Genomic DNA, 26,023 nt, shown 5'->3' with positions numbered 1-26,023 from the left:
GGGGGGGGGAATGGCTTTTGAGAACAGTTCTGATAGTATTCCAAACTATCAAAAGGTCTGATAGGTAGCCTCCTTGTTGGGGGGGGGGGGGGGGGTTGGAGGGAGAGAGGAAGAGAATGATTACAATATTATAATTTCAATTCCTCTTCTGAATTGCTCAGTTGCCCCAAGTGATTTTTACATTGGGAGGCAGATTACCAGCCACAAGTTCACCAAATGTAGATCTATCTTGAACAGGCACATTATAGAACTCAAGAACATCCCTGGCCCTGCACATCTCATGGAGCCTGGAGTTAGGCATGGCATGGCCCAAGACATCAGCTAAATGTGACAAGAAACTGAACTTCCGATGACCATCTTCCAAGGAGATGTCCTGCCAATTGCAAGGAGCAGATGAGCCAAAAATGTCTTTGATGCTACATTCCAAAGGACTCTAGAGATCGTCAGGTGGAATGTATGTTCGGCTTCGTAAGGGAGGACACACCAGGATAGGTTCTCTCTTCGCCTCCTCTACTGTCTCAGCTACCACTGGCTTTTTCTCTTCTCTGAATCGAGACCAAAATTCTCAACATGGGACCCCTGCGATTATCCACGTGAGGCCTTTTCTCAAAATGCCAGGCACTGAAACCACTGCCATCGCTACAGAGAGCTAGGCAACGGAGCTCTATGTTCCCCTTTACCACTTACAGCCCCTTAGCCTAGTCCAGCAAGTAAGATAGATTTGAGGTACCATTACATCTCCTGTCTTCTCAGTTGTCAACTTCTTGATCAATAAACCTTTCCTTACTCCAAACTCAGATGTTTTGAGTACAAAGCATCAGGCACACAGACTTTGGTTTGGTATCAGACCCACTAAGGTTAACTTATTTATTAGACACTAGAGGCCTGGTGCACGGATTCATGCACCAGTGGGATCCCTTGGCCTGGCCTGTGGGATCAGGCTGAAACCGGCTCTCTGACATTCCCCGAAAGATCCTGGGTTGCAAGAGGGTACCTGCCAGGCTGAGGGACCCCACCCATGTATGATCAAGGCCTGGGAGGGACATAGAATGTTGGCCACCCAAGGAGGGACTGCCGGAGGGCTCCAGGCCATGTCTGGACCATCTAGCTCAGTCTTGATCTGCTAGACCCAATGGACTGTCTGCCCCCGGTCATCATGGCACGTTATAGAGAGCAGTTGAGCAGCCTTAGCATATCATTAGCACATTACACTTTGATTAGTTGCACTGTCGACTGAACAATCGGACAATTAGCATATTAGGCTATTATTATTATATAGGATAATAGATACAGTACTTAAGGCCCATGATACAGTTAACCCTCCATGGAAGTGTTTTAATTTTTGTTTCTTTTAAAATCAAAAGAAAAACTATTTTTTTTAAATAATAATAATGAATTCAGTTTGGATTATACTCATCTTTGTATCAAAATAATTGTAAAACATAATTACTTATATTTTTTATGGAGGAAAGAATCCATAAGAATCCATAGAGGCACCATGCCTATAGCCCCTTAATGCCACAACACAGCCCTGAAGTTTACAGCTCACAGCAGTGGAAGGCCACAAAGGGTACTTGATGTGCAGAGCCCCAGCCCAGCTCTGATTCCACTGTAAGTGTTAATCACGTCATCAGATTCCACTTTGTGATAATCATGTCATTAGCGTTCCCTTTTTGTCCTGATGAATCCCTTGCCTAGCACGTGAGAACTTTCCTATTCAAACTGGGGTGGCAGATCAACAGGATGAGTGTTATCTGGGCTTGTTAGAAATGCTAGCTCTCAAGCCCCACCCAAGACCTAATGAACCAGAATCTGCATTTCCATAAGATTTTGAGTAATTAAGCATATTAAAGTTTGTGAAGGGCTGGATGAGACCAAAGGATTTAGATGAGGAGAACTGAGAGCTGTAGAGAGGAAAGGCTGACTGACATTGCAGCACGATCAATGCCCGAAGGTAACTGGGGATTTCCTAAAAAAAGATGGTAGCAGCACAGGTAAAGAGATGTAATGCTAAGAGAAGAGTCAGGAAGGAAGTGGAGATGGAATTTAAGAGAACCTGTCAGAAAGGTTTTGCCTTTATGGTGCTTTCCTCATTGGACTCTGGAAAAGTCTCTTAAAAAAAAAAAAAAAAAAAAAAATATATATATATATATATATATATATATATATATATATATGTCACACACATACATACATATATATCTATATATCAATATATATATATATTCACACATATATACATACATATATATCTATCTATATATTTTTTTTATATATATAAAAGCCTAACAGAAACCGTTTTGGCTCAGTGGATAGAGCATCAGCCTGCAGACTGAAAGATCCCAGGTTCGATTCCTGTCAAGGGCATGTATCTTGTTGCAGGCACATCTCCAGTAGGGGGTGTGCAAGAGGCAACTGATGGATGATTCTCTCTCATAGATGTTTCTAACTTTCTATCCCTCTCTCTTCCTCTCTGTAAAAAAATCAATTAAAAAAAAAAGTCTAAGTGAAGGGCCAACCTGTCAGTAGCTATGACATGCACTGACCACCAGGGGGCAAACACAATGCAGGAACTGCTGAGCAACAGCAACTTTGCAGAGTGCCCTCTCATACTGCAGGACCCCTCAGGGGATGTCAAACTACCAGTTTCAGCCCAATCCCTGCAGGCCAGGCTGAGGGACCCCACTGGTGCACAAATTCATACACCAAGCCTCTGATATATGTCACACATACATACATCTATATCTATATCTATATCTATATCTATATCTATATCTATATCTATATCTATATCTATATCTATTCACACACACACACACACACACACATATATATATATATATATATATATATATATATATATATATATATATATATATATATATATATATATATAAAAGCCTAGCAGAAACCATTTTGGCTCAGTGGATAGAGCATCAGCCTGCAGACTGAAAGGTCCCAGGTTCAATTCCTGTCAAGGGCATGTATCTTGGTTGCAGGCACATCTCCAGTAGGGGGTGTGCAAGAGGCAACTGATGGATGATTCTCTCTCATCGATGTTTCTAACTCTCTATCTCTCTCTCTTCCTCTCTGTAAAAAATCAATAAAATAAAATTAAAAAAGCCTAAGTGATGGGCCAACCTGTCAGTAGCTATGACATGCACTGACCACCAGGGGGCAAACACAATGCAGGAACTGCTGAGCAACAGTAACTTTGCAGAGTGCCCTCTTATACTCCAGGACCCCTCAGGGGATGTCAAACTACCAGTTTCAGCCCAATCCCCGCAGGCCCACTGGTGCACAAATTCATGCACAAGGCCTCTGATATATATAAAATTTATTTCAGAGAGAAAGAGAGAGATAGAAACATCAATGATGAGAAGGAATCATTGATTGGCTGCCTTCTGTATGCCCCTATCAGGGGATGAAGCCCAAAACCTGAGCATGTGCCCTGACCAGGAACCAAACCCTGACCTCCTTGTTCATAAGTCAACGCTCAACCACTGAGCAACACTGGCTGAGCTGGAAAAGGCTATTTAACTTCTGCCTGTGTTGCAAGTCTGAACTCCTGACCATACCGCACATTGGCGCTCCAGAGACTGAAGAGCACAGTAGAATCCACAATTACCAGCAATCACCTCCGTCTCCTGAGCTGGACTGGGGCAACAGCACCACATCTCCTCGGAGCCTGTGTCCAGAGCTTTGAGGAGGTAACCTGAGCAGCAAAGGGAGCCCTCGTTGGAGCACATTGGAACCAGAATCAACGTAGATGAAGAGTCACCAAAAAGCAGCTTCCTTTCAACCATCTTAATAGGGATGTTAAGGCCAAAACGTCTGCTTTCCTGCTGTGTCCTAGATAAAACGGAAGCAGGTGCCAGCTCTCAGGTGAGTCTCATCCAAGTTTTCTTCTCCAAGAGGTGGTTGAACAGTGACTCAGGTAACCTCCAGCTGAAAGGTGGCCCGTTTCAGCCCTATTCCTCCCCGGTCTGGGAAGCTTCCAGGGGCACCACTCACAGCCTTCCTCTCTCCAGTTTCTAACCAGGTGAGATACACACACAAGAAGCCTGACTGTGACAAAAGGACAATAGCTACTTTAATGCTAGTGGAGCTGTTGGAAAAAATCAAAACAGATTTCCACACCCCTAGGAAAAGTCTGATTGTCTCACACTACCACTCACCTCGGTGGAAGGCACTTACAAACCCACCAATCAATGTTAGCCCCTTACTCAAAGTCAGCCAATCACAGACTCATCCCAATAAATACGCCACAGTGACCACCAAAGAGCAGCTTTCTCTGAGTAACCAGGCTCCTGCAGAAGATGTCTTCACCCCTTAAACTTTCGCAAATCCTCCAGTCCCTGAACTCCATACCTTCCCCTGTACAACCCTATCAGCAGTTTTATTGGCAGTGCACTCAGATAAACTGTGCCTTTTTACTACGGTTAGCAATCAATTTGATTTTGTTATTTTATTTTAAGTATTGAGTGAGGGCCACATCATCCGTTGACACCTTGAACATAAGACTATGCATGAATATAACATCCTCAGGCAGCAGCAGGGAGAGAAGTTCTGTTGGCTAACTACATAGAGTAGTAGCCATGGAAAGCCTCAGCATCCTCTTACTGATGTGATATGCAGCAGGAAGGGGGAGGGAGATTATTAGGGGAATCCCGGTTTTCACTGTCCAATTGGCTGTGGAGTGGAATGTCCCCTGGACTCTTTCCATCTGGCCAAGCTCATTACAGTAGCTACTTCTTGAGGCAGTCACCAGTGGCCACGGATTTAATCAATCATGACTAAACATTGAAGCCTCCATAAAAATCCAAAAGTACAGGGTTCGGAGAGATTCCAGGTTGGTAAACCAGAACACAACCATGGGCCACGGTGCTGGGCCTCAAACTCCATGGAGACAGAAACTTCTTTGTTTGAGACTTTACCCCATGCACCTCTTCCTCTGGCTAAGGATTCATATCCTTTCATGCTTGCATTAAACCAGTAATCCAGTGAATTACCTGGTTTCCTGAGTTCCATGAATCGCTCTAGCCAATTCATCCAACCCAAACCCGAGGAGGGAGTCACGGAAACCTGTGATTTATGACCAGTAGGTCAGAAGACTGGTGACAAGCTGGATTTGTGATTGGCATCTAAAGTGGGGGAGAGGGGTAGTCTTGTGGGACTAAGCTTGTGGAATCTGATGCTATCTTTGGGTTGAAGTGTGGGACACTCAGCTAGGATTGAAGAATTACTTGGTGGAATGGGGAATATCACCCACAAATTGGAATTGGTGTCAAAATCATGCTTTTTTACTGATTTTAGAGAGAGAGGAAAGGAGAGGGAGAGAGAGATAGAAACTCAATTGTCTGCCTCCTGCACCTCCCAAGACCCAGGCAATCCTTTACTGGGGATTAAACCCAAGACCTAGGCATATGCCCTGACCAGGAATCAAACTGGCAACATTTTGGTGCATGGACAACATTCAACCAACTGAGCCACACCAGCCAGGTCTATAGAAGTCCTAATTATATAGAATCTCAGCTTTCTCAACATTCTGGTTACCTCACAATAAGATTTTATATGTGACGATAAGCACAGTAAAATGCATTATGATTTTCATGAAATGTAACCTTTGTGACTTATAAGGGTAGAAACACAATCTTTTGTTCCCATCTCAGACCTCAGAAGTTGCCTGCTTGATTTGCTTACAATTTTAAGTTACAGTAATTTCTTCTGAGCGAGTCCCCAGATCAGTCCCCATTGCACACCCAAGTTGCTTCATTTCAGTGGAGCCATTGCCTTGATTTACAAAGTTTAGTCAGGCATCAGTATGAGTTTCACAGCGTTTAATACAGTCTTTCTTATTTTTTTCACTAAAATTAGCAAAAATAAATTTAGCTCAAGCAAAAATAAATTTTGCTTAGGTAGAAGATTGGAACACTCAAGGGTTTGCCCGTCTTAAATTATGTAAGTTTTCAAGTATTTTTCTTTCTTTTGCACTCATTACCACCTCTTCAAGAGAAGTAAAGGTGAAGCTCCAGAGTTCATTGTAGCTCTACAAAAGGATGGCTAGGGGCCATAGAAGATTAAACTTGATTAAAATATGCCTTGCAATTGTATTCATCTCTTGGGCTATCTTTACCTCATAGGAGCACTGCATTTAATCAGCAGGCTCGTCATTCTATTAACAAAATCATATCAGAAAACAAGAGAATTACTAGATTTACACTTTAAAGAATAGACTATGGCTGTGACTTCAAAACAAAACAAAACAAAACAAAACAAAGGGCTTATATAATTATTATCCAAAATAAAAATGATTAATGTGTCTCAAACCTAGCCCACATTTTGGTACCAACTGTGGTAGCCCAGAGTTTCCAGGATTCACTCATTGCCTTGCTACCTGACTTCCCCTGACAGAGCACTTGTAAATTCACACAAATGCTGAAGCTAGATTTTAACCCAGAAGCAGTTTATTTTCCCAGAAGCCTTTGTTATCATTGACAATATTATCCTGTCCTTACACAGTGAAATATATAATTGGGTACCAAGGTTTTTGATTTCCTTGTACATCCATTTAGTACATGTAAATTGTTGTTGATAAAATAATATATTTTATTAAATAAATAAGCAGCAGCTTCTGGCCAAGATGGCAGTGTAGATAGGTACTCTCTGCCTCCCATAACCACATCAAAATTTACACTTAAAATGCAGAACTACCATCATTCTGAACCAACTGAAATCTAGTTGAAAGGAAATCCTACAACTAGGAAATTAAAGAAGAACCACATTGAGACTGGTAGGACGGGCAGAGATGCAAGGTGGAATCATGGAACTGGCCACTTGTGGTGGTTTAAAATCAAGAGGAATACTTTGGCTGTGGAAGTTTCCCTGAGGAATAAAGAGTCCCTCCCTCACACCAGGCCCAAGTGCTGGGAAAAGTCCCCATAACTTTGGGCTGTAAAAACCTGTGGAGATTGTGGCTGAGTGGCACAGAGGCTGCAGGAGTCCCAGGCAGTTTCTCTTAAAGGGCTTACTCACGGACTTACTCGGACTCACTTCCTCTGAGCTCCAGCCCCAGGATAGCAGCTTGACAGGAACCTGGGACATTCAGGGAGGAACTAACTTATCTGGGCAAAAGCTAGAGGAGCAGCTTTCTCCCACAGAAGTGCTGGCAGAGGTCAGTGTTCATTTGCTGAGCCCTCTCAGCCACAGAGCTGACAGACTGCAACATATTGAATCTCCATCAGCCTGGCTCACACTTTTTGCACTCTCCCCCTCCCACAGTGATTCCCTGAGACCCTACCCCACCCTACTTGCAGGCTCATCCAAGCCACTTCCAGGTGCTTTTCCATATACCCAGCCTCTCTTCCCTCATGCTTTGGACTTTGCTAAAATCTCCCAAATAAGCAGCAGCTGGAATCAGCATTCCTCATAAATCTCAATAAGTGGCCCTAGGCCTGGCACTAGTTCACAGCTTGGCCTCTCCTGGGCACTTCTAAGCTCAATACAAGTAACAGCCATTGCATATTGCTTTGTAGCTCATGCTGGGTGGCCCTGGGTAGGGCACAGGCAGAGGCTGACATTGCACCTCCTAGGTGGCCCCAGAACCAGTGCACCTGGTGGTCAACTTCTACCATGCCAGATGGAGAAAGATAAATATCATAGGATCTCACTCACCCCCAGCCACTGTATATGCAAATTAACCTTCCATCTTTGTTGGGTTAATTTGCATATTCACTCCTGATTGGCTGGTGGGTGACGCAAAGGTATAGTCAATTTGCATCTTTCTCTTTTATTAGTGTAGATATGCATTACCTATGGACACAGACAATAGGGTGTTGAAGGCCTGGGAAGGGGCAGGAACTGGATGGAGAGGGTAATGAGAAAAAAAGGGGGATAGCTGTAATACTCTCAACAATAAAAGTTTTTTTTAAAAAAGACTATCAGTCCCACATTTCTACTTCCATTCATATAATGATTATTACATATTTATGCCTGTTTTGTGTGGCACCTTATAATCTTCCCAGAATTCCTAGGTTACATGAATTCTATTATTCTGTGTAACTATATTGTTACCAAACTCAAGGTGTTCACCACTTGGGGTGCTCTATTCATGAACTAGATGTGGTTGTTGCAAGGTAATCTTATTTAAGTTGCTGCAAGGAAAGGAGACAGGAGATTCACATCCAAAGCTCCCCCTGAAGGGAGGCTTAACCATTGCTTATATACATTATTTTGTTGATTTCTTCTTTGCAGTTGGCTAAATTTATCCTGTCAGGCTCATCCTGTTTCCAGCTGCACCTGCAAAATACCGTGCTACATTTTTACATTTAGGAAGAATAATATTTAGTCATAACATTTAGAATTTCCCAGACCTTGAGACGTTGGTCCTATCTAACAATATCAAGAGAATGGTATTTTGAAAGGATTACCAGAATTGCACATAATTGCTGGTTGTATCACTATGGGAAACCACATGTAAAGTATCAACAAGGTTACCACTATAAGCAAATTCTGACTCAAATTATTGCAAAACATTACTAGATTTGGGTGAGGTTTCTAGAGGAAGGGTGCTGCCAGTTAGTCAAGCAACAACATTTACTGAGAACCTACTGTATACAGATTATTGGTATGTGCTGCTGAGGAAACAGAAACCAAAAAGCAGAAGAAAAAAAGAAGAAAGGAAATACTGTTGATGCAGCATGTTATGGTGAATAGAAATGATGGTTTTAGTTGGTGGAGAGGGCCTAGAATTTAGAGAGAAACAAAGATCTCAAAGTGGAAAGAACATAGGATATAGAGTTAGATGCTGGGGTTCCAATTCCAATTCAGTCACTTTGGCTTTAAGCAGCCTTGGACAGATATTTAGTCTTCGTTTTGTCTCCTGTAAAATGTGTATAATAACGCAGATAAGTCCTTCATGAGGTTGCAATGAGAACAATGAAACAATGACTTGTAAACTGTAAAAGGGTGGAGTGAAGCCTTAACAGGAGCAGAGCCTAACAGGAGCCATCTTGGGAGCAAGAAGTCTTCGGTTTGCTGAAGAGCCCTCCCATCTGCCTTCAGCCTATCATCATCCTCACCTTTTGTAGACTGTCAACAACATCGGCAGGAGTTCTTTAAGAGAATATGTTGTAGTTCAAGAAAGGCTCTCAGAACATCAAGTTGCAGTCTGTTGTAAAGACTATAGGTGGGGCAACTTTGGCTAAGGAGGCTTACTGAAGAGAGGTCTGGCATTTTTTTTTTTTCTTTTCAATTAAAAGAAACATGGAGGCGGGGGTGGAAGGAAAGTGTCCGTTAAAAGATAATCCATTTTTTAATCCACACAAGGGTTGCATTTGCGATTAAAGTAAACGTCTAACAGGGGTCCTCAAACTTTTTAAAGTGGGGGCCAGATCACGGTCCCTCAGAGAGCTGGAGGGCCGGACTATATGAATTACAAATTCCTACTGTAACACCTCCGCTGCGCTCACTGCCCAAAAAACCTGGCGGGCCGGATCAGACTCCTCTGCGGGCCGCATGTGGCCCGCGGGCCGTAGTTTGAAGACCCCTGGCTCTAGTATCTAGGAAAGAAAATATACTAATTGCACAGAAAATTAAGGACCAAAGGGTAAACAGCAGTGAAGCTTAGCCATTGTTCTCTTAAGGACTTCTGCCTGGAGCTTGCTCCTTCTTTTAAGGTAAGTTATAGGGTTCTACTTTTCATTCTTGAATACTTCAGCTAATGCAGAGCACCCTGCTTTGAAAAGGCCCTCCCCTTCCTTGAAGTGAACTGTGTGTGAGAACTGAACTGTGCAGAGTCAGCATGGACTCTTCACAATAGCTGCTTAAGGGATTGAAGGCTCAGGTCAAGTTCTTTCTTTTATTTGGAAAGGAAAACATACTATTTCTTGGTTTTAAGGATGTCAGATTCAAAACTATCTACCTTTGAGGCTTCTGACACCTCCCCAGAAACAGCTTCCTTCCAACACCCAGTCCTGTGTGATGAGACTTCATAAGGGCCTAGTCACACTGGAAGTTTGGTGTTTATTCTCTCTTGAAAATAAAATAGATGCTGTTTTTAATGTGGGGGGAAAAAACCAGGACCAGTGCTTTGTCCTGCATGTACCAGAAAGTTTTCCCTTCCTGCTCTCTGCTCTAATGGACTATGAGCTCTTCAATAGCATGTTTTCTGTTCACTTTCCATTTGCAAGCAACAATGATTCACACTCTATGAACATCTAGCACATTACTTAATATAGTGCATGTGAAGTTATTTAAACCCTCACATGTGTTATTTACATGTAGCTGTCAGATTCATTTTGTAAACATATTTCTTTTTATTTACTTCTTTTTTTACTTTTTGTTAATCCTCACCCGAGGATATTTTTCCATTGATTTTTAGAGGGAGTGGAAAAAATGGAAAGAGATGCAGAGAGAGAAACTACGATGTGAAAAAGACACATCAATTGGTCACCTCCTGCCCAAGCCCCAACCAGAGCCTGCAACCAAGGTACATGCTCTGACCAGGATGGAACCCAGGGCTCTTCAGTCCATGGGCCAATGCTCTATCCACTGAGCCAAATAGGCTAGGACTGTAGACATATTTCTGATGATGGCATATCACTGCTCAAAAGTTTAGTAGAAAAGTCAATTCTCTACTAAACAAAGTATTTTAAAATATATATCTATCCATCTTCATTGACATATAACATTGCATTATTTTTAGTTTACAACTTGCTACGCAATATGTGGTGTTCAGACCAGTCACCTGGTAGTTTGCTATAAATGCAGATTCTCCAGGCCCATTCTAGACCTACTCAGTCAGCAAGAATCCTAGCCAAGTCATACAAGTATAGACAGTTTGGCTGCATCATAGCTCTCTTGCTAAACTTGAAGCTTCAGAAATAGGGTTGCCAGATTTAGCAAATAAAAATGGCAGATGCCCAATACAATTGGAAAACAATGGATGATTTTTTAGTGTAGATATATCTCAAATGCTTCATGGGATATAATTAGGCTTAAAATATATATTCATTGTTTCTGTGAAATTCAGATTTTACAAGGCTCTCTGTATTTAACCTGGCAATCCTATTTAGAAGAATAAGATCCATGTCTAACATAACTTTGTGTTCCCCTGCAATAGTACAGTGCCTTCCCCAACTGTTAAGTATATGTTTGGAAACAGGTTTCTCTGGTTTTTGCTTAACGTTGTATATCCCCAGAGACTAACACATTATCTGGCACACAAAAAAGGTCCAATAAATATTTCTTTAATGATAGGCAGGATGAACGGTGATGGGTGGAAAAAAGAAACTAAAGATAATTATTTCTGCAATGAGTAAATGAATCTATCTAGAGCAATCTTCTATGGACTGGGTCGTGTGTGCATTGTAATGAAAGCTGATTATTTTTCTAGTGTTTAAAAAAAAACAACACACCAATGTTTAATAAGCTTCTATTCGTACACTTTCTCAGACTGGCAGAGGTCAGGGCTTAATGAGAACATAAGCAAGGGCTCAGAATGTACTTGTCGCGGACTGTGTCCATATGGTCCATGGTCCACGGTGGGAAAGCATCCCATCCTCAGGATGCCCATAGCCCGCCTCAGGCGCTCTGGCCACTCCTCCCCGCCCCCGGCCCCGCCCCGCCGCGAGGGCTCCGCGCATGCGCACAGAGGCATTCGGCCTCGGGGAGGCGGGGCTTCCGGGGCGCGTGCGCAGCGGCCTGGGCGGCGGGCCCCTCCCTTGGCGGGGGCGCGCGGCGCGGAGGACCGCACAGAGAGGGGAAGTCAGGTGGCCGCCGCCGCCGCCGCCACCTCCGCCGCCTCGGTTAGCAGCCAGCAGGAAAATGGCGGATCTGGAGGAGCAGCTGTCTGATGAGGAGAAGGTAAGAGCTGTGCGGGCGGCGGAGCGCGTCGCACCCGGAGCCCGCGGAGCCCGGCCTGTCAGCCCGGAGCCGGGCCGCCGGGGGAGGCATCGCCGTGCCCTCGCCGCCCTGCCTGTCTCCCTCCCCTCCGCCCGGTGCCTGCCCCTGTCAGTCACCCCGGCCTCGGGCAGGTCCCGCCGGCCTGCTGCCCCGCTCCTTATAGGGCGTGAGCTCCGAGGCCGGGCGGGAGCGCGCGGCGGCGGCGCGGGCCTGGCCCCCGCGGGGCCGCGCCTGGGCGGAGGGGAGCGGGGCGCCGCCGCGGGGGTGGGCGCCGGCGGCGGGCGGCCCAGGGCAGGGCCCGGCCCCCGGTCCCCGGCCCCCGGCCCGGCCCGGCCCGGCCCGCTGTGGCCGGGAGGGTTCGGGGGACCGTGTAGGAAGCACATCTCCCGCCTTCCAGGAGCCGAATGCTTCCTCTCCCTACGGTGCCCGACGCTCTCCCCCTTCCCTTCCCGCGGCAGCCTCCTCTCTCCTCTCTGCACCTCTCTCCTCTCTCCTCCCTCCCCCCGTCTTTTTTTTTTTTTTTTTTTTTTGTCTTTTTTCGTCTTTAGCCGGAGGCTTTGTGCCTCCCGCGCTCAGCGGGCATTGCTCACCAGAAATGGGGGCCCACCCAGGGGTGCTTCCTGCCCGGGTGGCAGCGGCCCCCGGGGGGGGGGGGCGGTTTGCTGGCGCCCCTCCGTCCTGCCCGGAATTTCTCCCCGAAGAGGGGAGGCTGTGCAACTCCTTTCACCGTGTCCGAAAGGCGGTGACAGCACGGGAGCCAGATGCACGGCTGCGGAAACGAGAAAGCTGGTTATCGGACTAGTTCTCCCTCGCCGTGTCCTCCGGTTTCCTCTGGCTGCCCGTCCCCCCGGCGCCGTCTGCGAGCTGCTGGTCCTGAGTGGTTTCCTGAAAGGACCTTGGTGTGTGTCCCGGGCTCAGGAGGAACTGACATGTTCACGATGGTTTCCGCTTTCAGCGTCCACTCCCAGTTGGACAGTGTTTATTTTTTCTGCGTTCCAAAGCTGTGCAGCCCTGTAGGAATTAGGAAGCACAAACTCATCGTGGTGTTTTAGGAAGTCCTAACGTAAGCCTAAGGGTACTTTCCGTTGAAATTTTCATCTCCAACTATTTTAAAAAATATATATTTTATTGATTTTTTACAGAGAGGAAGGGAGAGGGATAGAGAGCCAGAAACATCGATGAGAGAGAAACATGCATCAGCTGCCTCCTGCACCCCCCCCCCCCCACAGGGGATGTGCCCGCAACCAAGGTACATGCCCTTGACTGGAATCGAACCCGTGACCCTTCAGTCCAAGGCCCAGGCTCTATCCACTGAGCCAAACCGGTTTCGGCTCCAACTATTTTTATATCCTGTGTTCTTGTATCAAAGTGTAATGTCCCATCTCCTTCCTCATGTCAATGTGCACATCAGCCTCATCTTCAGTTTTGGAAATCTCTTTCCTCTGGGCTTTTTGGTGAAAGTGATAAACAAACTGGGGACAGCAGCAAGATTATCCACAACCCAGAGACCTGGTAGGCAGAGAGGTAGGTCCCTTCTTACGCAGAGTTGCTGTGCAGTTTTCCCATGGTACAGTGGTAACTGTAAGCTGGTAACTGACAATGTGTGCTCCTTCGCACACCCATTTAAAATTAAGTAAAAGTTGGTTAAAGAGATCATGTTTTTAGTCCACGTTTCCTCAGTGGTGATTAGTAATTAAAATGGCAGGAAATCTAGCTGAGGAGGTACTCAGTGTGGGAGTTAATACAGACCTGACATGTGTTGGAAAAGCCTAAAATAGCCAAGCTTTTTCAAAGTTATATGACAAGATTCCTTATTATCAGGCACTCTCAGGGCACATCCATGAAGGAGGCGGGGTGTGTCTTATTCTCTAAGCTTGTTCAACACAATGTTGTAAGAGTGAATGAAGGACTGGAGGGTTGGGTGGGGGGCAAAGGAAGGAGGGGAAATGGGAGATAATCTATAATACTGTAACAATAAAAATATTTTTTTAAAAAGTAAGAACAATCACTAAAAAAAGTAAATGAAGGAAAATTCTAATTTGAAGGGTTTTGGTGTTTCTGGGATTTTTGTTTTTGTTTTTTATAGGCATGTTTTTTAGGTTTTTTTCCAAGAAAAACGATTTTAAATATAATGTTACATGCAGTAAACCTTAATATTTCAAGAAAAACTAAAATATAATGTTACATGTAATAAACATTAATATCACAATAAAACTGATTTTAAATATAATAATATTTCATGCAATAAACATCAATTATTCAAGAAAGATGGTCAGTCTCTATGTGGTCTCTACCTTCGGTCCTTGAGTATCAGGGTTCTCGCCTGTGAGTTTTCTGTTGATTATTTAGGAAGTCTTTCCATATTTTAGTTGTAATTCCAGCTTGTTCCTCATTTTTTGTTTCTGGTTTTGTAAGACTATTTTATACTTATTTTACATGTGGATTTCATTGCTGTATTTAGTAATTTAAGGAAAACACTGACCAGACTTGTGAATTAAATTCACATAACTGATTAAGTGAAATTCTTACACTCTAGACATTTTAGTATGGAATCATAAATAGAATTTAAAGGTGAAATTTTTTAAATTAATATTTAAATCATGTTACTTTTTTGCCACCTTTTTTGTAATTTTCAAAAATATGCTTTTAATACTTTTAAACTCTTGGAATTCTATTATTGATTACAGATCTAAGGAAGGGGAGTTGCTAAGACTTATGCAGTATCACTGGAGGCCGAGCGCACAAAAACGCATGCATGGGTATGGTCCCCAGGCCTGGCCTGTGATCAGGACTATCTTCCCTGCCTGCTGGCAGCCAGCCCTGCCCCCGCCACCACCCACCCCCAGTTCCCTGTTCACCATCGGATCCTGCGGCTGGAGGGAAGGGGCTGAGAGGTTGGCCGGCAGGTCCTGATCAGGAAATTGGGGCCTGTGGGCTGGGGTATCTCCTGTGTTGAGCATCTGCCCTCTGGTGGTCAGTGTTCGCATAGCATCTGGTCATTCTGCTGTTTGGTCTATTTGCATATTACCCTCTTATTATATAGGACTAGTGGCCTGGTGCACAAAATCCATACGCATTAAAAGAGGGACCCAGAGTCACCCCGCCCACCCACATGCGCCTCAAAATCGAGTGAGACCCAGACACGGCCAGTCCCACCCTTGTCAAGCCCTGCTGGGCAGGGGGCATAACCTCAGATTCCCCTGACCCAGTGCCAGGATGAGGGGTGTGGCCTGAGGTCCCTCAGATGGGACGGGGGGGGGGGGACGGGGGGGGGGGTGCATCTTGAGGTCCCCTAGCCCAGCACCAGGATGGGAAGTGCACCTTGGAGTCCCCCATCAAGCGCTGCTGGGCGGAGTCACAGACTCTGAGGTCCCCTTGCCGTGGTGCCAAGGCAGGAGGTGCAGCCTGAGGTCCCCTGTCAATCCCTGCTGGGTGGGGGCTTGGCCTGAGGTCCCCTGTCAAGCACCATGGGGCAAGGGAGGGTGTAGCCTCATGTTCCTGTTGATTGCTCTTTAAGGCTCCTTAAGGGAACTTGGCCTCAGCTGTGGGTGCAGCCATCTTTGTGATGGAGAGATGGTCAATTAGCATATTCACTCTATTAGCTAGGATACTTGGTATATGCCTTGCTCGGTTAAACAATACGTTCATTAATTTGTTGTAAGGTTGAGGTATTTTATTACCATTTCACAAATAAGTAAAATAAGGTTTCAAAGGCTTTAAGTAATTTACCCAAGAACATTTAAGAAGGAAGTGACAAAGGTGTTATTTAATTCTGAATTTGTCTGAATCAAAAGTTGATGCTCTTGTGGCATTATGCTCCCTTTAACATTTGATAATAGGGACTCTTCTGTGTTTACCTCTTTGTTTTTAATTTGTTGACAGGTTATTATGAAAAAGGACAAACAATAGTTGTTAACAAAAATTATAAATACAAAACATTAAATACTGTTGGATTATATATTTTGTGTCTTAATCATTTTAGGACAAAGTTTATTTAACACATTTAAAAGTTTTATATTACTGGTATAGTTTCACAAGTGCTCTATGGTAGGAAGCATTTTAGCAATCTGGAATTAAATCTTAGTTTGTTAAAATCATATAATTGTATAAGTTATCTGAAGAAGCACAGTAATGTCCTTTAAAGTTGTTCATTTGCATTAGTGTGTCCACAGACTTTTTTGTATAGACTTTTGTTTCTTAAATCAGAAACGGTTATGTTTGTCATTCCTAGGTAAAGTGTATTGTACAGTTAAGCATTTTTGTGAATTTGAAATTATAAGAAATTATGGCGCAAGTGAGAAGAACCATTCCCAGATTTCTCTCCAGGTGAGAAAATCTAGGAAATCACTCCAAGCTCCAGAAGAAAGACAGTTATTGTTTGAAACTGATTTTTTTTTTTTTTTTCTTTAACCCTCCCACCTTCCTGTAATGATTAGTGATGGATCCACTACCACAGCTTCAACTTTTATATCTTTTGTTGCTGTGTCTCAAGTACCTAACTCTGCCCTATACTCTCCTGAGCACGTCACACATTTTTATCTGCTATTCCTGTTCACAGGAGATAGTTAATGAGAACCTGCCTGAAAGTAAATTCATAAACTCCCCTCTCCTTTCCCTCTAATAGGTGTACTGGTTAATAATTCGGATTTTTTTCAATAGATGGAGTTACACATATGTTAATATATATGCAATTTGATGTGTATGCTATTTTGTTGTATTGACAACAAGCTTCAAAACTTTATATGTCAAATTTGCTGAAGGTGTTAACATCATAGATATTTTTACACTTAAAAATGTCGAATTTCATGCCAAAAAAGGAGCATTTGCAGGAAGTTTTAATTCATTACATTATTTTGAAGAAAAGTGCTGCTGAATACTTTGGGAAGCTTATGGTGAACATTTTCCATCTCAAGAAACTTGTGAACATTGTCTTAAACGCTTTAAAAGTGATGATTTCGATGTGAAAGACAAAGGTGTCCAGGTAAACCGAAAAAGTTGGAAGACCAACAATTACAAGCATTATTGGATGAAGATGTGTGTTAAACTCAAAAACAACTTGCAGAAAGATTAAACGTTGCTCAGCAAACAATTACCAATCGTTTACAAGCAACGGGAAAGATTTTAAAGGAAGGAAAACGGGTGCCTCATCAACTGAACGAAAGACAAATGGAAAACTGAAAAGTTATCAGTAAAATGTTCCTTCAGCGGCACAAAAAAAATCTTTTATGCATTGAATTGTGACCGGCAATTTAAAGTGGATTTATTTTGAGAATCCCAAAAGCACAAAGTCATGGGTTGATCCAGTTCAACCATCAACATGGACTGCAAGGGCAAATTGCTTCGGAAAGAAGACAATGTTCTGTGTTTGGTGGGATCAGGAAAGTGTGGTGTATTATGAGCTTCTAAAACTAGGTGAAACCTTTAATACTGATTGCTACTGACAACAAATAATCAATTTGAACCACGCTTTGATCTTGAAACAACCAGAATGTGCTAGAAGACACGGCAAAATAATTTTGCTTCATGATGACGCACCATCACACACTTCAAAACCAGTTAAAGACAAGTTAAAAGATCTTGCCTAGGAAATATTAACCCACTCGCTAGCTCCTTCAGACCTTGATCCTTCAGATAACCATTTGTTCTGATAGATGGCACACGCACTTTCTGAGCAGCACTTCAAAACATACGAAGAAGTGGAAAATTGGGTTTCTGACTGGTTTGCCTCAAAACAAGAAAAGTTCTATTGGGATGGTATCCACAAATTACCTGAAAGATTGAGGAAATGTGTAGCTGTCATTGGACATTATTTTAAAGAAAGCACTTTGGATGTTTCTTTTGAAATCATCATGTTTTCTTTGATTATAAAATCCGTCATGATTAATCGGTACACAAAAGGGGGCAGACATCTATCTCCTCCTGCTCATTTTTTTCTTTATTTCTTTATTCCTGTTATTCTGGTCATTCAGGTTTTTAACTTCAGCTTTATTTTAGCTTTTTTTTTCTTTGTGCTCAGTATAAAATTAGTTTCTAAATCTGGCCATGCCCCTCATCAAAATGTCGTAGACAAGTAATTTATTTCTTGCTTAAAAATTGATTGATTTATATTAGTTTTTGGTTTATTATCTCTCAATTGAGTAGACTATTAAATTTAACTGTTGTTATTTATGCTATTAACTATTATTGTTTAGTAAAAACATTTTATTGTACAGAATGCTAGTTGATTGTACCTGATCTGTTGAGGAAGAAATAAAGCCAAAGGAGGAAAAGTAGGATTACAAGAATGTCTTATATAGAGTTTTTCCCTTCTGTTAGTCATTTATTGTAAAATTTCTAAACTAATCCCTCTCATTTCCTATATCTAAGCAATGTTTTAATATGTCACTTTTCTATTCCCAAACTTAACAGTTGCTGGGTCCTTCGTGGATCTCTCAGCCTAGTTTTCTCTGAAGTGTGGGAATATAACAGAAGCATCTTCCCCATTTAGTTGCTGCAAAAATAAATGGTGCCTGGCATGTACTAAATACACAGTAAATTATAGTTCTTTTTCTCTGCTCATGACTTAACCACTTTGACTGTTGGAACTGCTCCCTGGTCTGTCCCCTCAAGATTTAGCTTAGATCACATGGCAAGTGAAACCTCTCTTCTGAAAGCTATCACACATCATTAGTTTTCAACAATAGTTATTTGTTTACTTGTCTTCTCTGTTGGGATTCCTAAGTGCAGAAATAATGTCATCTTTAGCATCTGTCATTAATATTGCATGTTATGAGTAGAGTGGTTCAATGAGTGAATGATTAAAAAAATCATGAATTCAGAAAATTAAAAGAAAAAATTTCATGAAAAGAATAAGTAGCATATAAAGGCAAATTTTTTTTAGGATATATTTGGTGTACCTGAGTTTTTTAATTCTAAATAATGCTGTAGATTTTAAAAATTCAGATAGTTAATGAAATTCCTGATGTACTTTGAGTTACAGGTAGTGATAATTTGTTATGATTCATATCACGTACACATGCTAAGTATTCTTTTTTAAAAAAATATATTTTATTGATTTTTTACAGAGAGGCGGAGAGAGGGATAGAGAGCTAGAAACGTCGATGAGAGAGAAACATCGACCAGCTGCCTCTCGCACACACGCCACTGGGGATGTGCCCGCAACCAAGGTACATGCCTTTGACCGGAATCGAACCTGGGACCTTTCAGTCCGCAGACCGACGCTCTACCACTGAGCCAAACCGGTTTCGGCCCATATGCTAAGTATTCTTTAGAAGCAGTTTATATGCTTTTTCCTAACTATGCAACCATAATTTGGCCTCACAAATTTTATTTGTATGTAAAAACAATATAAGCTGCCTTTATATTCCATCATAATTAATGTATGAGTAGTGTTCTTATTAATAAAAAACTAAATTCAGTTAGTAAGATATTAATTAGAAAATAGTCATTCCTAATTCTATTGGTGAATGAAATCTATCATTGCACCAATAAAATGTAAAAATTCCTACAGCAAGCAGAAACTTGATAGCTGCTGTAACATTAGTGGATTTTTGCAGACTTTGCACATTAAAACAAATTTGTAGTATGTTTTTAGTGCATTTGGAAGCCATTTCTACATAAAATAATAGGAGTAATTATATAGAGAGAACATTACATTTTAGTATGAGAACACAGGATATTAGAGCGCTAAAGCAGAGAGTGCATAGTAACTTTTAAGGTTGAAAGTATAATGGGAAAACTTACCGTTTTCTTATCTGACCTACAGTTCCAATTGCCTGAAGCAGTAATTTATTGGAAAATATTCATGTATAGAATCCATCTATAGTTGTCAAAAAAGAAGAATTTTACAAATTGTATTTTGAAGATTAGAAGTACAATTTTTAAGTTTTTCCACTTACTACAGACATGTTTTATTGTGAATCTAATGGCTCAGAACTTCTTACACTTTTTTGTTCAGAATGTTTCTGTTGAAAACCAAGTGAAAATAATTTTTTTAAATATATTTTTGATTCCAGAGAGGAAGAGAGAGAGAGAAAGAGACAGAAATATCAATGATGAAAGAGAATCATTGATTGGCTGCCTCCTGCACACACATCCACCAGGGATCGAGCCCACAACCTGGGCATGTGCCCCTGACCGGAATCGAACCAGGGACCCCTCAGTTCACAGGCCAACACTATCCACTGAGCCTACCCAGCTAAGGCAAAAAAATAATTTTTTAAAATTACCTCCACATTTATTAATTTACTAAATATACCATACTTCATTGATTTTGGTGCTCACAATTTTCCTTTTTTTTTTTTTTTAAGTTCTCAGTTATAAGGCTGCATTGTACACTCGGTGGCTGATATTTGGTAGCATTTTTCCTTTTTTTTAGTGGTACATAAAATTATGCATCTTACATTGATTATGAATCAGGGTAAGCAAGGATATAATGAAATAACCAACCTAAAATCTTAGCATGTGGGAGTTGGTGGGAGCTTTGTACAACATCTCTTCCCTCATTCTGTGTATGTGTAGGTCAGGAGCAGAAGTCACGTAGTTTCAGGCTGTTGGAGAGCTTTAGTCTAAACTTAGCCTTTTTTTCTTTAGTTCCCAGAGAAGTGGGAAGGAAATGCAGTGACTAGCACACTGGTTTTAAAAACTCACCCCACCCCCATTCCGCACACACTTAGATTCACTATACTGCTCAGATTTCAATTAACTAAAGCAAGTTACATCTAAAAGTCTAATTTCAGAGGGATCACAGAAGGAGAAGAGAATTGTAGTATTTCTGAATAGCACTAATGACACCATAGATTAAGTTTTAGATTCACTGAAGGTTGGTGATTTGGTCACCTGTTTGGTAGACATGATGTAAAACTATAGATTCAGAGATTAATTAGACATGGAGTAAGTTCATGGGAATTCAGAAGACAGAAAAATTGCTTCTGCCTAGGAGTATGGTAGACATCAATTGAGGTATAAGGTTGTGTGAAAGAGCACAACATTGGAAGAAAAATTAAGGAAATGGAGAAAAGCAGGGAATATAAGCTATGTCTCAGGTACTTTGCAAGTAAGAGATATAGAGATGAATTTTGGTGTTAAACAGCACAGGGTTTCTCAACCTCAGCACTGTTGGCATTTGGGATCAAGATAACTCTTTCTTTGGGGTTGTACTGTGCATTTAGGATGTTTAATAGCATCCTTGGTTGGGCGATCAGGGCCTGTCAGCTGCTGGTTGCTAACTATGGGGTAATTGGGCCCTGTTCACGCTCCCCTTGGCCGCCTGCTCACCTCCACCATCCCACCACGGTCCTGCTCTTATGGGGGCCCATCAGGGCCAGCAGTGCCTCCACTGCTGCCCTCTGCCAGTGCTGCATTGCTGACGCCCACCATGGTTCATGCTGCCCCCTAATGGTCAGCATACATCATAGCGAGCACTTGGACTCCTGGTTGAATTCCTGGTTGAGGGGACAATTTGCATATTAGGCTTTTATTATATAGAATTTATTATATAGGATATGGATGCACATGCTTCATTCATGGGAGAGGCCTGGAATCTCTGTACTATTTTTGTTTTTTTAAATAAACTTCGTAGCCCAGCCACTGTTGCTCAGTGGTTGAGCATTGACCTATGAACACGGAGGTCACTGTTTGATTCTGGTCAGGACACATGCCCAGGTTGCGGGCTTAATCCCCAGTGTGGGGAGTGCAGGAGGCAGCTGCTCAATAATTCTCAGCATTGATGTTTCTATCTCTCTTTTCCTCTCCCTTCCTTTCTGTAAATAAATGAAAATAGACCTTAAAAAAAAAAAAAAAAGCTTTTTAAAGGATGTGAACGTGCTATCAGGATTGAGTCTCACTGTATTGTGCTCAATAAACGTTGACTAAAAGATAAGAAAGGAAAACAGTAAGTATAAATTATTCTTGAAAAAAAATTGATAGTGAAGCAAAATAGGAAAAGTGGGTATATTACTACTATTAAATTTTTCTTGCTCTTTCATTTTAGGGATACTTCTTTTTTAAGAAGAAAAAATTAGTATTTGTGGGTTGAGAGGAATGATTTAGAAGAGAGAAAGAAATAGAAAATGTAATGTAAATAATAGCTTAACACTTTTACAGTGAATAATGCCTTTGGATTTGTGGGTTTCTTAATACTTTAAATAAATGATAACACATTTAAAGAAAAATTGATGTTGAATTCAGTAGATGACCTATTTAACTATATGTGATATGGGCCCAGTTTTTTTGTTGTTTTTGTTTTTTTTTTTGTTTTGTTTTTGTTTTGGGGGGTAGTGAGGGAAAGAAGGAGTTGTTTTTAATTATCATTCAAAAATGATAATTATAAAGAAAAAAAAATTTAAACCTTACCAAAACAGATTGCCACTCAAATTAAATTAACACAGACATACAGTAGTGATCATTTGATCGTAAACTACTTAAATATGATAGAGTTTTAAAAAGTGTTTTTCTAGTAACTCTCAAAAAGGTATAGACAATGTTTAGGAGTTATAGGGAAACGATGTCAAATAATTCTTGTTGAAGTGAAAAATGCTCAATATCTATTTTTATCTTGACTATCTATAAGGCAGTGACCCTTTGGAATCATATTCCTTGAGAATCAGGTGAACCCTATGGTTCCTTTCCTTAGAAGACCAAACACCTCAGGTTTTGTATTGAGTTCCCTATGAAGCAGTGTAATAACTGGCTACCCAACAGAATCACCCTGGGTGGGGGGGATTTCTAAAAGGCAGATTTCTAGGTCTTAATCCTCTAAAGATTGATTCAGTAGATCTGGAATGGAACATGAGTCTCTGTTGTTGTTGTTTTTCTTTTTAAAGCTTTCCAGTGAATCCTGATTTGGGAAATCTCTACCCTAATGTCTTCTGCCTTAGTGAAGGAGGAGATAACTATGTGGGATAATGTTCAACATATGGAAATTAGAGGGGTTGCTGGCTGGGTTCCCAGATAAAATATAGGATTCCTAGTTAAATTTGAATTAAGATGAATTACAAATTATTTTTAGTGTATTTTCTGGGCAGTATACTTTGAGGCTTCTATAGATTGCAGGACTGTTGGATTCCATATAGCTATTTTTTTGTGGTATGTATGTTTGCTTTATATACTTTCATCTCCTCCCTTTTTTTCAGTTGCTCAAGGCTTTTTAAAAATTCTTAAATTTTTATCAGGTTACTGTACTTACAGCCTCTTCGGTGAGGACTCTATTCCTGCTAAAGAATTAAAGTTTTCTTCAGACAGTTTTTAAATCTCCTGGAACTATAATTTTACCTTAGTGTTTGTAAAAATCTTGTCAATTTCCAGTGTCTATCAAAAGTGTAAAAATAATTTGGGGAATTCATGAACACAAGTAGTTGAAATAACATTAACTTTTCCAAAGTTTTTATAAATTGGTGGCAACAATTAATTGGCTACCCATAAAAAATTCTCCCCCCGTATTCCTTCAGGTTGTAGCTAGCAACCTTAAAGTTGAAGTGGCACTGCCAGATGCTTATCTCTTCCAGTAACAAACACATCTTAAAGAGGCAACATAGCCTAATCTCTTCTACCTGTGCCATTTCACCATGAAGTTTGGCATTGCTGAGAAAGGTGAATTCTGAAGCACTAATGCAGAGGGACAGAATCAAGGATTACAAGACAGAAAGCTCTGTGTGGAGTTCATGTGCATCTGGCTTTCTTCCCGCAGAAGTTTTTCAGTCTTATTCAGCAGTGTAGGTTTAACATAAGATTGTACATTTTCAAATTCTGTGGTCCAGGTAACATAGGATAGTAAACACTTGATGTTGTGTACTAACTATTCTTTCTGGGGGATCACCCAAGACTGAGAGCAACAATTCAATATCTTATTGATATTTGTCTGGATCGTCAATGAATGCCATTAATGATATTAAGGATTTTGATCACAGCTTCTTATACCAAATGTGCCTTCTTTTCCACTTAAGTCTATTGCAACACTGAAAGAAAAATATATTGAAACTTGAGGAAAACAAGGCCTCCACAGGATTTAGCACCAAGCAATATTCTTTCTGGGTATTGTATTTAATATCTTCCCATCAATGTGATAAAAAGTTTGTCTTGATTCAACATGACATGTCAATGCCACCCAACCTGTCAATATTATTTGTTCCTCTGGAGGCACTGATTTTTGTCTGTAGGCTCAGGGTACAGGCATGGTCTGTATAATATGAGAGGCCTCCTCCCTCTGGCCTGCAGCACATGAATAATTTGGCAGGCTGCATCCCAGCATTAACATAATACTTTTTTCACCGTCTGCAATCTGAGACATCTCTGATCCTAAATGGCTATTTCCTAGCATTTACAAAAAGAAAGTAGTGCTAGTGCTTGGTAGAAAGCAGGAAACAATTTCCTATGAGATTTATCAAAATGAACTTGATCAATAAGGTGACATTCTTTCCTACAGAAAAGATTTGGGAAATTCTCTTTTAAAATAGTGTAATCAACTTCATCTGATATTGAAAAATGAATATCCTTGTTTCTCCCTTGTCTGAATAATTTAATAATTTACAACTGAATTCTGCTCACGTTTTCTTCTGATATTTGTGGGAATTCTGATCTAAAGAAGGTTGAAAGAATCACAAACTACCCTGATGTCATTTTTTAGAAAGTCTATTTTACTTCCAGGTCTTCTAATTTGCTGTTTAACAGTTATAGTTTGTAGCTTTCATATATGGGGAATTCTGACATGACATGCAGTGAGGGACCATTAGATAAATTATTTTAAGCAGAAAAAAGCAAACATGATCAGAATTTACATTGAAAAATATCAATCTAATGACAAGGTTAGAAAATGAATTTTAGAGAAAGATGTGGCTATAGGCAGGGCAACTATTGTCACAACGTAGGAACAAAGTCTGAATTGAGTAGAATCAAAGAAAATTGGATTTGAGCAGGAGAGCTAGACATCATTGTTCATGTGAATGACTGGGAGAGGGAATTTTATCAAGAAAGGAGTGGGTTTGGGTGAGAACTGTCTGAGAAGTATCTTTGAAGCTTTGTGATGGAGATTTCTAATATTGTAGATCAATAATAGTAGAAAAATGGATCTTAATCTTGAGAGGGTGCGATAGGAGGTGTATAGATGGAAAGCTTTTGTTGTGTGCCACTAATAGAAGCAGAAGCAGTGGAGTTAGATGCATTTACCCAGAGATTTCTTTGTTCTCGTTCCCATATGCTGTGTTGGAAAGCAGCTCTGAAAAACTTTGGACTTCTTTATTTAAATTCCCATTCTGGATCTCTTTTTCCTTTTATAAAGTAAGGATAATAAACAGCTATCTCAGAGAATAATTGTACATAATATTTTATATAACAGAGGCAAGGATTTGAGAAAGTTAAGAAGTGATATATTTTATTTCCATTAGTTTACCTATTAAAAATGGAGATTTGTAGAAGTTTTTTAAAAAAAATTAAGACTCGTATGCAGATTATTTGTTTTGGCTTACTAGTAGATAAAAAACAGATTTTAATTGTACATTGCCACCATCCATCTAGAAATCTAGCTTTTTCTCCTGCTAAAACTAGTTTTTGAAGTGAGCAGAATCAAGTAGAAAGGGAAAAGTGATGATTTCCAAGTGAGGGGAAAGGAGGTCAATGTGTGTGAAGAGAATACTCTGCACAAAAAAACTATCATGTAATGTGAAAATGTCTGTGTTTTAGAGCTGTTTTTAAGAATACTGGTTTGGCTCTAGCTGGTTTGGCTCAGTGGATAGAGCGTAGGCCTATGGACTAGGGTCTGGATTTGATTCTAGTCAAGGGTACATGCCTCGATTGCGGGCTAGATCCCCAGTAGGGAGCTTGCAAGAGACACTGATCAATTATTCTCTCATCATTGATGTTTCTCTTTTTTCTTCTCTGTTCCTCTCTGAAATCAATAAAAATATATCTAAAAAAGAAAGTTTGGTAGAATTTGCCATTGAAGCTGTTTGGTCCTTAATGTTTTTCTTTGGAAGATTCTTGATTACTGATGTAATTGCATTATAATTGGTCTGATTTTTGTCTTGGCACGTTGTTTTAGAAATTGCCAATTTTTTCTAAATTGTCCAATTTTTTTTTTTTGGCTTATAATTGTTTATAGTAGTCTGATATGATTCTTTGTATTTCT

At 40.9% G+C, this 26,023-nt stretch overlaps 1 protein-coding gene, 1 long non-coding RNA gene and 1 pseudogene across 3 annotated transcripts in view; 1 reads left to right on the top strand and 2 right to left on the bottom strand.

Moving 5' to 3' along the window:
* Positions 1-157: 157 nt before the first annotated feature.
* LOC311628859 (large ribosomal subunit protein mL50-like) lies at positions 158-637 on the bottom strand (annotated as a pseudogene). Its single transcript has one exon. The product of its transcript is annotated as a large ribosomal subunit protein mL50-like (transcript).
* Positions 638-8,175: 7,538 nt separating this feature from the next.
* LOC311629131 lies at positions 8,176-11,622 on the bottom strand. Its single transcript, XR_014796152.1, has 3 exons — positions 11,507-11,622; positions 9,923-10,032; positions 8,176-8,298 (listed from the first exon to the last, which is right to left on the bottom strand). It is a non-coding gene; the product is annotated as an uncharacterized lncRNA (long non-coding RNA).
* A 67-nt stretch (positions 11,623-11,689) lies between these two features.
* Positions 11,690-26,023, top strand: part of CAPZA2 (capping actin protein of muscle Z-line subunit alpha 2) — a 46,158-nt gene continuing 31,824 nt past the window's right edge. Inside the window, exon 1 of the mRNA XM_084896977.1 lies at positions 11,690-11,865. Within this exon, the coding sequence (XP_084753103.1) occupies positions 11,827-11,865 (39 nt within the window). The 5' untranslated portion in view covers positions 11,690-11,826. The remainder of the gene's footprint in view (positions 11,866-26,023) is intronic.

The sequence above is a fragment of the Pipistrellus hanaki genome (assembly GCF_964339955.1).
Source record: "Pipistrellus hanaki genome assembly, chromosome: 10".
NCBI classification, from domain to species: Eukaryota; Metazoa; Chordata; class Mammalia; order Chiroptera; family Vespertilionidae; genus Pipistrellus; species Pipistrellus hanaki.
The sequence above is the reverse complement of the archived record's forward strand: the minus strand, read 5'-3'. Positions and strand labels throughout refer to the sequence as shown.